This window comes from Sinocyclocheilus anshuiensis, unplaced genomic scaffold, assembly GCF_001515605.1.
Source record: "Sinocyclocheilus anshuiensis isolate Anshui unplaced genomic scaffold, SAMN03320099.WGS_v1.1 scaffold989, whole genome shotgun sequence".
Classification (NCBI taxonomy): domain Eukaryota; kingdom Metazoa; phylum Chordata; class Actinopteri; order Cypriniformes; family Cyprinidae; genus Sinocyclocheilus; species Sinocyclocheilus anshuiensis.
Window position 1 is genome coordinate 33,465 of NW_015554143.1, and position 13,985 is coordinate 47,449.

Sequence of the window (13,985 nt, forward strand, 5' to 3'; positions counted from 1 at the left end):
TGCATTCAAAATTCTGAATAATTTGTAATATATAATTATTCACGGTATTTAGAAGTGCCCACGATAACAATATTGTGTATATTAATTACCATGATATATCGCATTACCGAATACCGGCACAAGTCTAACACACACACACACACACACACACACTCACACTCACACAGACGCACACTCTCACAGACGCACACACTCACAGACGCACACTCAGATACACACTCAGACACACACTCTCACACACTCTCACACACACTCTCACACACACTCACACACACACACACACACACACACACACACACAGTTAGTTGCACACACACACACACACACACACACACACACACACACTCATCAAATGCACAGAGAGAAGTGATGAAGTACACAGAGCACAGAGAAACGAGAGGGCGACTGCCATTAGTCTGGGTAGAGAAACCAGCAGAGTCTTAAGCTTTAAGGCTCAAAGACATATAAGAGTGTCAACCATAAAGAAAATAATACAGTTTAAAATGTGTTCATCAGTGTTATTTTAGCATCATTGAAATAGTAGTATAGCTTTATTAATATTTTGAAGTCATTTTTAATGTTATATTTTCCATTTTGCGAGTTAATCTTAGTTAAAATTGTAATAATTTATATACTTATAGCTGTAAATTTTTCGAATTAGATTTGTCATTTTTTTTAAGTTTGTCATTTTTGTTATGTGTTTTTGTTGATTTTATTAGTTTTTGTTTTTTAAAAACTGTTCATATAATTTTTAAATATTTTTATTTCAGTTTTAGTTATTTTAGTACAAGTTAAACTAAATGAAAATGAGAAATGTTGCCTTAATAGTTTAAAATAAGTTTTTTTTTTTTTTTATAATTTCAGTTAGTTTATTTTATCTCAAGAATTTTTTTTTTAAATGGTTTTACTTTTAGTTATAAAGGCAGTTTAGATTAAATTCCTGAAATATATATATATTTTTTTTCTTTTCATAAATATAAAATCATAAATATCTGTGATATTTTTGAGAGTTGCACCAAATTACATTTTACAACCTCAACTCAAATTACGTGATATTTTCAGAGACTTACTGAGCTTGACAGTCATGAGGATTTTTCTGCCTGTGGGTCACACCATGTGACTTTTGACAAGCTTCTCATTTTTGTTATTTTTTCACCCTAAGAAATAATAAAATATTGTCCTTTTTTAATTTATAGGTAGATTAATAGGAAATGGCATCACTGTAGCCTGTACAATACATTAAAAGGCAGCAATGAGTGAGTTTTGGACAGCAGAGATCTCCATCGGATGCTGACATCTCTGTGAATCAAGATGTTCTTTACATCCTGCTGACTTAAATATTCCATCCATCTTTTCCTTGAAATCGTGCCAAATGCTGCTGCTGCTGCTCTCTTTGACCTTTGAACCTCAGAGAACAACAGAGCCATCGTGGAGGATCTGAAAGCGGTTCACCTCACACACTCCACACACACAGATAGCTGAATGATGCGAGAGAAAGCAGAGAGACGGATAGTCTTACGGTCATGACGGATTCGGTGGTCCTGCGGTCCAGTGATTTGGCTCGTCTCAGAGGCGGCAGGGTGCAGGGATGGAAGTCTAAACCCCGCGCCGGGTCCATCTTCTGATCCTGAACACAAACACAGCAGCAGATTTACTCTTTGAGATGTTTTAGTGCACAGGATAAAGGTAAGGTAACATCATTATTACCTGCTGGATAAGTTCTAGAAAACTAGAGAAGCACTTATATTAAGTCTGTCGATACCTAAAAGTACCTAAAAATAATTATTATTTTCATGCTGTCTGAAAACCAATAAATGTCCAGTATTCAAATGTTATACACTACTGTTCAAAAGTTTAGGGTTCGTACGATTTAAAAAAAAAAAAGTTTTTGATTAAAGTCTCTTCTGCTTAGCAGGGCTGCATTTATTTGATAAAAAATACAGTAAAAATTGTGAAATATTATTATAATGTAAAACAGCTGTTTTCTGTGTGAATATCAGTTAAACTGTAATTTATTTCTGTGATGCGCAGCTGTATTTTCAGCATCATTACTCCAGTCTTCAGTGTCACATGATCTTCAGAAATCATTCTAATATGCTGATTATTAGAATCATTTCTGATTATTATCAATGCTGAAAACAGTCGTGCTGCACAATATTTTTGTGGAAACTGTGATACGTTTTATTTTTCAGGATTCACAGATGAATAGAAAGTTCAAAAGAACAGCATTTATTTTAAATATAAATCTTTTGTCACATTATAAATGTCTTCACTGTCACTTTTGATGTCTTTAATGTGTCCTTGATGAATAAAAGCATTAATTTCTTTAAAAATAAAATCTGAACAGTAGTCTACATTTGTCTAAATATTTTTATAATTTGACTTTAAATGAAAATAAGGTAAAATGAAAAGGAAATGCCAATGAAATGTTCTGAAAACAGTCAGTTCCTTTCACCGACCAACACCAAAAAATCTCTAACTATGAGCAATGACTGATAAATGCATCCATACAGAATACTCTAGTAAAAACATATTTATTTATGGCGTTTCATCAAATGTTAACCTTTTATTCAAGTGTGTGGACTTTTGAGTGTGTGGTGTTTATCCATTCATTGAATATGTTTTGTCTTGCTTGAAAAGAGATGCATAATTAGGTCCATATGCTGTGGAATAATATCAATATTTGTCAGACAGTCTGTCGATCACTGACCTTCACAACCAAGAAGCTGCATAAACAGTTCAATTGCCTTCAGAATGAGGCAGAAAACACCAGTAACACATCGAAATCTTGAAAGTAGCGCAAACAATCACAAACAATCACAATCTTGGGCCTCGTTTTAGATTCAGCCTGAGCCTTTTGTTACGCTGACAAATGCGCCTGCTTGCAACAATAATCCTTGTTATTTTTCGGAGCAGTCTGACTTGTGAAACAAATGCTGTTTGTGCTCCTTCAATGATCGCAGCGAATGGACGATACTATCAGTAAAGAATGCCATAAAAACAAGAGGCCTGATCAAAATCTCGACCGCTCACATTGTTGAGAAACCACCAAACCTCGCACTGAACCAGCCTAAGTGGAGACAGACACAAAGTTTTACTAGCACTACTAGTGTGTGTGTGTGAGTGTGTGTGTGTGTGTGAGAGAGAGAGAGAGAGTGTGTGTGTGTGTGTGAGAGAGAGAGAGAGAGTGTGTGTGTGTGTGTGAGAGAGAGAGAGAGAGTGTGTGTGTGTGTGTGAGAGAGAGAGAGAGAGTGTGTGTGTGTGTGTGAGAGAGAGAGAGAGAGTGTGTGTGTGTGTGTGAGAGAGAGAGAGAGAGTGTGTGTGTGTGTGTGAGAGAGAGAGAGAGAGTGTGTGTGTGTGTGTGAGAGAGAGAGAGAGAGTGTGTGTGTGTGTGTGAGAGAGAGAGAGAGAGTGTGTGTGTGTGTGTGAGAGAGAGAGAGAGAGTGTGTGTGTGTGTGTGAGAGAGAGAGAGAGAGTGTGTGTGTGTGTGTGAGAGAGAGAGAGAGAGTGTGTGTGTGTGTGTGAGAGAGAGAGAGAGAGTGTGTGTGTGTGTGTGAGAGAGAGAGAGAGAGTGTGTGTGTGTGTGTGAGAGAGAGAGAGAGAGTGTGTGTGTGTGTGTGAGAGAGAGAGAGAGAGTGTGTGTGTGTGTGTGAGAGAGAGAGAGAGAGTGTGTGTGTGTGTGTGAGAGAGAGAGAGAGAGTGTGTGTGTGTGTGTGAGAGAGAGAGAGAGAGTGTGTGTGTGTGTGTGAGAGAGAGAGAGAGAGTGTGTGTGTGTGTGTGAGAGAGAGAGAGAGAGTGTGTGTGTGTGTGTGAGAGAGAGAGAGAGAGTGTGTGTGTGTGTGTGAGAGAGAGAGAGAGAGTGTGTGTGTGTGTGTGAGAGAGAGAGAGAGAGTGTGTGTGTGTGTGTGAGAGAGAGAGAGAGAGTGTGTGTGTGTGTGTGAGAGAGAGAGAGAGAGTGTGTGTGTGTGTGTGAGAGAGAGAGAGAGAGTGTGTGTGTGTGTGTGAGAGAGAGAGAGAGAGTGTGTGTGTGTGTGTGAGAGAGAGAGAGAGAGTGTGTGTGTGTGTGTGAGAGAGAGAGAGAGAGTGTGTGTGTGTGTGTGAGAGAGAGAGAGAGAGTGTGTGTGTGTGTGTGAGAGAGAGAGAGAGAGTGTGTGTGTGTGTGTGAGAGAGAGAGAGAGAGTGTGTGTGTGTGTGTGAGAGAGAGAGAGAGAGTGTGTGTGTGTGTGTGAGAGAGAGAGAGAGAGTGTGTGTGTGTGTGTGAGAGAGAGAGAGAGAGTGTGTGTGTGTGTGTGAGAGAGAGAGAGAGAGTGTGTGTGTGTGTGTGAGAGAGAGAGAGAGAGTGTGTGTGTGTGTGTGAGAGAGAGAGAGAGAGTGTGTGTGTGTGTGTGAGAGAGAGAGAGAGAGTGTGTGTGTGTGTGTGAGAGAGAGAGAGAGAGTGTGTGTGTGTGTGTGAGAGAGAGAGAGAGAGTGTGTGTGTGTGTGTGAGAGAGAGAGAGAGAGTGTGTGTGTGTGTGTGAGAGAGAGAGAGAGAGTGTGTGTGTGTGTGTGAGAGAGAGAGAGAGAGTGTGTGTGTGTGTGTGAGAGAGAGAGAGAGAGTGTGTGTGTGTGTGTGAGAGAGAGAGAGAGAGTGTGTGTGTGTGTGTGAGAGAGAGAGAGAGAGTGTGTGTGTGTGTGTGAGAGAGAGAGAGAGAGTGTGTGTGTGTGTGTGTGTGTGAGTGTGTGTGTGTGTGTGTGTGTGTGTGAGAAACACTGTGCCATCAACAGGCTTTTCCATGCATTTACCATGGCTTTACTGTAGTAACTCGAACTTCACCATGGTATTGTGATAATGTGGGATATACATTTTATTATATTATTATTAAAGTAGACATGTATTAAATGTATTAAAGGAGTAATGAATGTTACTGAGCTCATTTGTTAAACTAAATGTGTTTAGGCTACTGTGTCTCATACAAATACTATAGAAATCATATAGTTTCATTTTACCATGGTAGTGATGTGCTATGTGTGGTTTTACCTTTGGTTTCACGATGTAATTGTGTGATACTATGAATGACCAATGGTTAATTTTTAATAAAATTAAGAGTCCAAACTCAAACAGTCAGAACTTTTCAATATTACCCTATAAATATGAGGTCGCTACAATTTTTTCAGATGTTACTGTTTTTGTTACTGAACATAAATGTACATCTGCATCGTGCCGTCAGAGTCGGGGAGCACAAAGCGGTTTCGTGATTTGAAACAGTATCAGCCGTTACAAAAGGATTTTACTTAAGTTTACTATTGCATATTTTAATATAGAAAAAAATGTATTATAAATGTTTTGAACATTGTAGCTCAGATTTGTGCAATGTTCAGCTGTTTGGCAGATGTTAAAGAGTCGTTTAAAACCACAATTAACGGTCTGGTTTCTACAGCTTTCACTCAAGAGAAGAAATCTGTCTTTAAACTTGAAAGAAATACAGATTTGACATTTATCGTGATAATTGATATCGATTGACATGAAAAAAAAAATGTTTTTTTTGGCCCTGATTTAGAGCTGGGTGATTTTTCAAATTTTATTGATTAATTTGAATGTACTGTTTTGCCACAATTTTATTTTTAAATCAAGGAATCTTTTCTGCAAAGATATTTAACTAAAGTGAATTTGTTTTACGTTTACATTTACACCATGTTGAACTTGAAGCAGATGGTTAATAAAGACAAAGTTGCAGTTACATTTGAAAGTTGACTAGTTTAATGTAAAACAAAATCAAAATCAAAAACTTGGTCATAATCAAAACCAAAATAAATAAATAATTAATTTTAATCAATACAAAAAAATCGGTCAAACGTTCTAAATGAATAAATAAAAAAATAAATAATTTTTGTTTTTTTTCATATCACCCAGCCCTAGATGAAATACCAAAAAATATTTTAGGGAAAAGAACAATAACAAAAACAAAGATCCTGACAAGATGCACAGCTCTGTAAACCAACCAAACATAACAACAAAGAGCCATTTAAAAATAGCAACTATTAAAGAAATGTATTTGGCCCACGGCACAAGACTAAAAAAGGAAAGAAACTGTCAGGGGAATCTGAGCACATAATGGAAACTGGAAATTAATTGAGGCAAAAGGTCATGCGTGCAAGAGCCAAAAAACTGCAGAACGTTTTCTTTAAAAATCATTAGGTTTTGCTTTAAAGGGACAGTTCACCTAAAAATGAAAATTCTGTCATCATGTTGTTCCAAACGTATAAGTGTCTTTCTTCTGCTGAACACAAAAGCAAAGAAGAACAGTTTCTGGTCGCCATTGACTTCCATAGTATTTTTTCCATATTAAGGAAGTCGATGGCTACCAGCAACTGTTTGGAAACCAACATTCTTCAAATATCTTCATTTATGTTGAACAGGAGAAAGAAACTCAACACGAGTGAGTAAACGATGACAGAATGAATGCTTTTGGGTGAACCGTCCCTTTAAGATGACGGCGTCTCAGGAAGAGCATGATTGCAGTGCCGGCTGTAAAAGCCTCAGAGTGTCTGTGAATGTGAAGACCGGGGTTTGGGACAGTATTCATTACCTCCCGCTGGAATCGTCTGGTTTCACTGCGGCCCGGCCGGACTCCAGCGCGTCTCTCGGCGTGCTCCAGCTCCAGCGCCTCCAGCTTCTCGATCACATTGGAGCGCCCGCTACGAATGCAGAAGCAGGATGAGATCTTAACACGCAAGATTACAGAGCAGGGATAGATTTGGCTTAATCTAAATTTGCTCCACTGTTAGGTTGAGATGCTCTCCATGCTGCTCTCTGAACGTTCATATGTGCATCTTAATGCAGCTGCATGCATGACTGATCAAAACACCCTTCAGCGAGGCATTAACAGAAACACTGTTGGTTATGTCTTCAGTGAATGCAAACAGGAAGAACCAAAACGTGTCAAAATATGAAAACAATGTCTCCCCGTGTAAACTCAGTAAACTGTACAGCTCATTTTAATTACAGGACTGCTGCTCAGTCAATGAATGCATCTAATAAATATATTATTGGAAATATCAAGTCTATGGATTTTTTGTTCTTTGCTATTTATTTTACAAAGGACAGTTTACTTGAACAATTATACTGGGAAGAAATGTTTGCTAAATTGAGAAATTCAGTAAAGGAGTGTTCAAAAGCAAAAACATTTGCAACATTATAAAAACAATATATAAATTACATATAATATATTCTACAAGTTTAAAATATATAATAATAATATTAATGTATCATATATTTTTTAATATTATACGCTACTGTTTAAAAGTTTGATGTTGGTAAGATTTTTTTAACGTTTTGAAATACGTCTCTTCTGCTCAGCAGGGCTGCATTTATTTGATCAAAAATACAGTAAAAATTGTGAAATATTATTACAGTTTAAAACAGCTGTTTTCTATGTGAATATGTGTTAAAGTGTAATGTATTTCTGTGATGTGCAGCTGTATTTTCAGCATCATTACTCCAGTCTTCAGTGTCACATGATCTTCAGAAATCATTCTAATATGCTGATTATTAGAAACATTTCTGATTATTATCAATGTTGAAAACAGTCATGCTGCACAATATTTTTGTGGAAACCGTGATGCGTTTTATTTTTCGGGATTCACAGATGAAATCTTTTCATCTTTTCAGAAATGTTTTGTAACATTAGAAATGTCTTTACTGACACTTTTGATGACTTTAATGTGTCCTTGATGAATACAAGTATCAATTGGTAGAGTATATAATGATCAATATGAACTTAAGGGGTTAAATGTGTCTCCTAGTTTTGGCATTTCCCAACATACAGACAGGAATTCAGTTCACAAAACGATGTCTGAAAATATTAAATGACTTTTTTCAAATGTTGCCCTTATTTAGGATCTGCACAGCATTGTCAGCCTCCTTAAAAGGAAGAAAGAAAGCCAGTCAGTGAGGTATTTGTGTCACATGACTGCTCACAGCCTCATTGGCTACTGGGTACAAAGTGGCACAATTCCCATAAACCCAAATTAAACCGGAGTAGAGAGTGTTCTGTTCTTTCTCTATGAATTCTTCAGCGCTGCTCATCTATGCTTGTCGGTAAAAAGTGAGCTGTCTTAAGTACGTCAGAGATGCTGTTTGATGGGAGCTCCTCGACAAACACAGCAGCACTTACTTTGACAATTTAGTTGTAAAAGCAAGCAAATGTAAGCTTAGAGATTTCAGTTTAATACAGGCTCAGTGCTCAGACAGCCTCCTGCTTTTAATGGATCAAAGAAACATCTCGGAATCTTGCTTCGGAAAAACTGACATTGATTTAGAGGAAAAGTAGAGAAAATATGGAGCTCTTTTTACAAGTAGATAATGTGGCATGTTAAATAATAGAGTTTTTTTAGTGTCAGTGAGACATATAAATATTTTGAATCAGTTTATATTTTTATTTTAGTAATTTTTGTTGTGCGTTTGTCATTTTTAGCAGTTTTTGTTTATTTTATTTGTCTATATAAAACTATATAAACTCAGGATTTAAACAGGCATTATTTATGTAATTATAATTTTTATTTATTTGCATTTCAGTTTTAGTTATTTTAGTACATCAAGTTAAACTAAATTAGGTAAGACTTAAGTTTTTTATATTTTATTATATTTCAGTTGCCATTTATTCAAGAAACAATTTTATTTTGCTGTCTTAGTTAACTAAAATAAACCTGCAAATCCCAGATTTTTTTTTTTAATATGAGATTGTACTGAAACTGTAACTTAAATAATTTTCTTTACTTAATTATAATAAAAAAAAATTGCACTACTAATTGTAACAAATAGTTTTAAGTAATTTATCTTTAAAATAATAAAAAAAAAACATTTAAACAGATTACAGTTATTGGCACAATTTTAGTTATCTATTTTTAATTATAATTTTAATTTATTATATACGCTGGGGTGGGAAAATTTTAATTTTTCAGTATTTTGTATTATTTAAAATTTTAATACATTTTTTAATTGTTAAATTGTATGAATTCTACTGATTAAATTTTTATATTATTAAAACGAAACTAAACCATGAGAAGAAAAACACAGAATTTGGGTTGTGTTGTTCTTTTGGAGAATATAATAAAATGTACCAAAAAATTTAATTCGGGAAAAAACGTTGATAATGTTTACTGACTGTTTACAGCAGGGCGCCGATGTAACAATTCCGTAATCTCCATGATTCCATGTCAAAAGCATGTTGCAAAGCACTTTCTGCCTAATAAGGTGCATGTGGTTTTATCCCCGTTATACGCCTTAGAAGGAGGCGCAGAGAGCGAGTGTGTGCGGGAACGGCCTGCGCTCACCTTCTCTCCGGGCTGAACACAGACTCCTGTCTCTCCGGGCTGCGCAGACGGCTCCGTTTCTCAGGCTTGCGGTTCTCTGCGTCTCCGCGGCGGGACAGAGAGGTGTTGCCGCTGGCATCCGAGTCCAGAGAGCTCATGGAGCCGCTGATGTGGGAACCGTTGGACAGCAGGCTGCTGCCTGATGGGAAGGGGTCGCTGGGTGCAGGGGACAGGCAGCGCGGGACGCCCCCCATCTCTGTGCTGTGCCGGCTGGACGAGCTGCCCGCGGGCGACAGGGGATCATGAGAGGGCTGGGAAACAGCCGAGTGGAAGAAGAGCCCGCTCCGATCCACCTCGTCCCCGTTCACAGAGCTCTGATCCGAGCACCGGCTCACCATCAAGCCCTCACCTATAGAGTGCAATGGAGAACAGTGACTTCAGGCGGGGTTTTAGCCAGACTAATGTGTATCTGAATTAGGCCCGTCAATTATGGCTGAGAAATTGCCCCCAAAAGATCATTTAAAGTGTTAGATGAGCAGAAAAAAGCAACTTTAGAAAGAAATATTTTGATTGAGCATTGCATAAATGTGACCCTGGAGCACAAAACCAGTCATAAGGGTCAATTTTTTTTTTTTACATTTAGATTTATACATCTTCTGAAAGCTGAATAAATACTCTTTCCATTGATGTATGGTTTGTTAGGATGGGACAATATTTGGTTGAGATACAACTATTTGAAAATCTGGAATCTGAGGGTGCAAAAAAATCTAAATATTGAGAAAATCATCTTTAAAGTTGTCCAAATGAAGATCTTAGCAATGCATATTACTAATCAAAAATTAAGTTTTGATATATTTACGGTAGGAAATTTACAAAATATCTTCATGGAATAGTTACATCTCGGCCAAATATTGTCCTATCCTAACAAACCATACATCAACGGAAAGCTCATTTATTCAGCTTTCAGATGATGTATAAATCTCAATTTTGAAAAATTGACCCTCAAGAGTGGTTTTGTGGTCCAGGGTCACACATCACTGTATTCTAATAGACGTTCATCATGATCATCAGACTGCATCAGTGTGAGATGACAGACAGCTCTGGATGAGGCGCTGCGTTAAACGCCTTAATCGTTTTAACTCGTTTAATCGCACCAAACTAACCGGTTAAACCGGCAGCCCTAGTCTGGATGTCTTCCGCACCTGCAGAGGGCAGTGGTGAGCCGAGAGGCGGCATCTCGCTCCACGTCTGCGACACCTCCGCCTCTCTGCTTGGCCATATGATGGAACTGCAGTCTGGCGTCTTCTCCGCTTCTGGGATGCAGGAGCCGGTCACCGCTACCTTCGCTGGGCCTGGTTCCTGAAATCAAACATATAACATCCATGGTTTCATCACTCGCCGTTTGTTTCCATTAAAATGTGGACGTGGAAAATGGAATTTGTGACCCGTGCAAAATGAGTCGGATCTGGATATACACTAGCGGTCAAAAGTTTGGGATCAGAATGATTTTTAATGTTTTTTACAGGAGTCTCTTCTGCTCATCAAGGCTGCTTTTATTTGATCAAAAATACAGGAAGAAATTTTATATTGTGAAATATTATCATGATGTAAAATAACGTTTTTCTATTTTAATATACATTAAACTGTAATTTATTTCTGTGATGCGCAGCTGTATTTTCAGCATCATTACTCCAGTCTTAGTGTCACATGATCTTCAGAAATCACTCTAATATGCTGATTTATTACAGTTTTGCTGCGTAATATTTTTTTGTAACCTGTGATACTTTTTTTCAGGATTCTTTGATGAATAAAGTTAAAAAGAAGAGCATTTATTTAAAATATAAATCTTTTCTAACAATACACACACTACCGTTCAAAAGTTTGAGGTCGGTACATTTTTATTCTTTCCTTTTTTGAAAGAAATTGAAACTTTTATTCAGCGAGGATGTGTTAAATTGATCAGAAGTGATAGCAAAGATTTATATTGTTAGAAAAGATTTATATTTTGAATAAATGCTCTTCTTTTTTAACTTTTGTGATAATTCTCATTACAAGTCTTACTGATCCCAAACTTTTGAGCGGTAGTGTGCACAGAATTACAGTATTTCTCTCTTGTCGAGTATTCACACAAACATATGTCTTAAATGAACGTTTGGTTAACTGTTGGCATAGTAATTATTAACTATAATAATACATTTACATTTATGCTAAATGCATATTTATCTAAATTATTTGGTAACACTTTACAATAAGGTGTCATTTGTTACTGTATTAACTAACACGAACTAACAATGAACAATACATTTGTTACAGTATTTATTAATCTTTGTTAATGTTAATGAAAAAACTGTTATTCATTGTTTGTAATGATGACTAATGTTAACAAATACAACTTTTGATTTTAATAATGCATTAGTAAATGTTGAAATTAACATGAACTAAGATTAATAAATGCTATAGAAGTATTGTTCATGCTTAGTTCATGTTAACTAATACAGTTAACTACTGTTAACTAATTAACCTTATTGTAAGGTGTTACCAACTTTTTTTTTTTTACAAAAAAAACTGCATGTGCTAAATGCATATATGTTTATTAAAACATTATTTAGTTTTAATTTGAACTACTAGTAAACCACTGTTGTGCAGCACTTTATTTGCCAAACTGAAAGGAACTGGTCAAATTTAATTTGATTACAATTTTCATCGATTAAACTGTTAAAGCTTTATGCATTCATTTGATTACCAGCATTTTTAGTAATAAAACTGTATTAAATAATACAACACAGAATCAAGAAAAATTAAAAACAGACAACAGAATTTCTGAAATAAATAAATAAATAAAACATTTCATAGGGCACTCCTAATTGTTGAATTAATAGAATACATTAGGGTCAAAGACAGAAAAGGGTTTAAGCATAAAAACAATAAGTGTAATACTGCTTTAAATTGTTGTTGTTTTTAACAACAAAAATTAAAAAGTTTTCGGTTTAATTTAATTGCAATTTTCTTTTTGTTTTTCCGAGCAAAAAATAAACCATACATTTTTCCCTGATTTACAGAAGAAACCCACTAAAATGTCATTCAGTGTAACAATCTCATCAGGCATATTTACAACAAAAATCAATTTATGACATATTAAAAGACTCATTACTTTCACCCCAAATACTAATTAGTTGTAATTTTATATTTTTAAAATGTGCCTCTATCCTAGCTTTTGCCCGTTTGTCAATAATAATTTTTACTCATTTAAAACACAATATGCTCCCTTATTCTTTTATATATTTTAATATGTACACATCAGAATAAGCATGTTGTTTGAATTTTTACATAAATATTGTGTTACACTGAATGACAATGTAACATTTTATTCTCCAAAAGCTTATTTGAAACCTTAAAAGTACATTTTAATGTGCTTTCTATGGACATAAAATCACTTTTGTACATTTCTTTTGATGCGGACATCTTAACGTCTTTGACCCATTATTAATTTGTTACAATTTTGTGAATTCTATTGATTAGACGTCCTTTTTGATTATTTACAACGTAATAAAACCACTGAAACAGAACAATCCAGAAAAGTAAAAACAGAAAAACACAGAATTCTGTTTGAATTCAGGTTTAAATAAAATGGAATTCGGTACAAATAACACAGATTTCATAGCGCAATAAAAGCAGAGCTGATGACTAATATTACAGCAGGTCGCAGTGGTAAAGTACCTGTGAGGTTGCTGGCTCCACTTTGCGCTTCTTCTTTTGATTTTGCTTGTTGGTTCTGGGATAAACCACAAGCTGTTCACTCCATCTGGTGAAAGACAGGAGAGGTCATGATCATCACTGACTTCAGCTGGAAAAATGCCTGTTATTGACTTCTTGCATCATTGACAAACTCCTGTAAAGCTGCTTTGACACGATCTGTATTGGATGAAGCGCTATACAAATTAAGAGTTCATTTGTAAAAACCGATAACTCCATTTTTTTTTTTTTTTCAGAAATCACATTTTTTTTTTATTGTGCATTCCAAGTAATATCAATCAAACTGCAGTTGGGTTGGTTTGATTAAGTAATAATAACTTAAACAAATACAGGTAATTTACAAAATTAAAGTTCATTGAAGGTATGGGGTTTTGTACATATTAAACGTTTGTTTTATAGCAAAAGCAGATAACTCCACATTTCATGTTTTAGAGTTAAAAAAACACTGGTTTAATCTTTGTAATCTCCTCAGATGATAATGTAGACGCCTGACAAACGTTGTTGTTGTTGTGATCATAAACTGTATGGATGTGATTACACGCAATACACGGAGCTTTTCCCTCAACACTGTAACGCGCTGCTTTTGCGAGCTTCCGTGAAAACGTTTCAGCTTTTATTTTCCTTTTTCTCCCTGAAGAAGATATCACAGGTTCATCAAGTTCGTCGAAATGATCCTCGATCACTTTTAGTCAGCTTTGACGAGACTCCTCTCAGCTAGCACGTCTTTTCAGAGTGAAAGTAGCCTTGTCACCTGACCTGAATACAGCGCGCTGATTCGCTGAAATGGATTTATCGGCTTCTGTTAAAAAACAGCAAGGCGCTTGTCGGCTTCTGCAGTAAAACGTGAACTCACGATGCCTTGAAAGTGGACAAAACCGGCTTTTTTGACAAAACGTGTATAGGGTTCAGATCGCGCTATATGTGGAGAATAATGCACGGCA

The 13,985-nt window shown here is 36.1% G+C and overlaps 1 protein-coding gene across 1 annotated transcript in view; it reads right to left on the bottom strand.

The window, feature by feature from the left end:
- Window positions 1-13,985, bottom strand: part of LOC107670543 (myosin phosphatase Rho-interacting protein-like) — a 65,082-nt gene that overhangs the window by 23,992 nt on the left and 27,105 nt on the right. The window contains exons 5-9 of the mRNA XM_016463186.1: window positions 13,009-13,093; window positions 10,455-10,650; window positions 9,313-9,700; window positions 6,567-6,675; window positions 1,460-1,627 (exon numbers count right to left, since the gene is read on the bottom strand). Of these exons, the coding sequence (XP_016318672.1) occupies window positions 1,460-1,627; window positions 6,567-6,675; window positions 9,313-9,700; window positions 10,455-10,650; window positions 13,009-13,093 (946 nt within the window). The remainder of the gene's footprint in view (window positions 1-1,459; window positions 1,628-6,566; window positions 6,676-9,312; window positions 9,701-10,454; window positions 10,651-13,008; window positions 13,094-13,985) is intronic.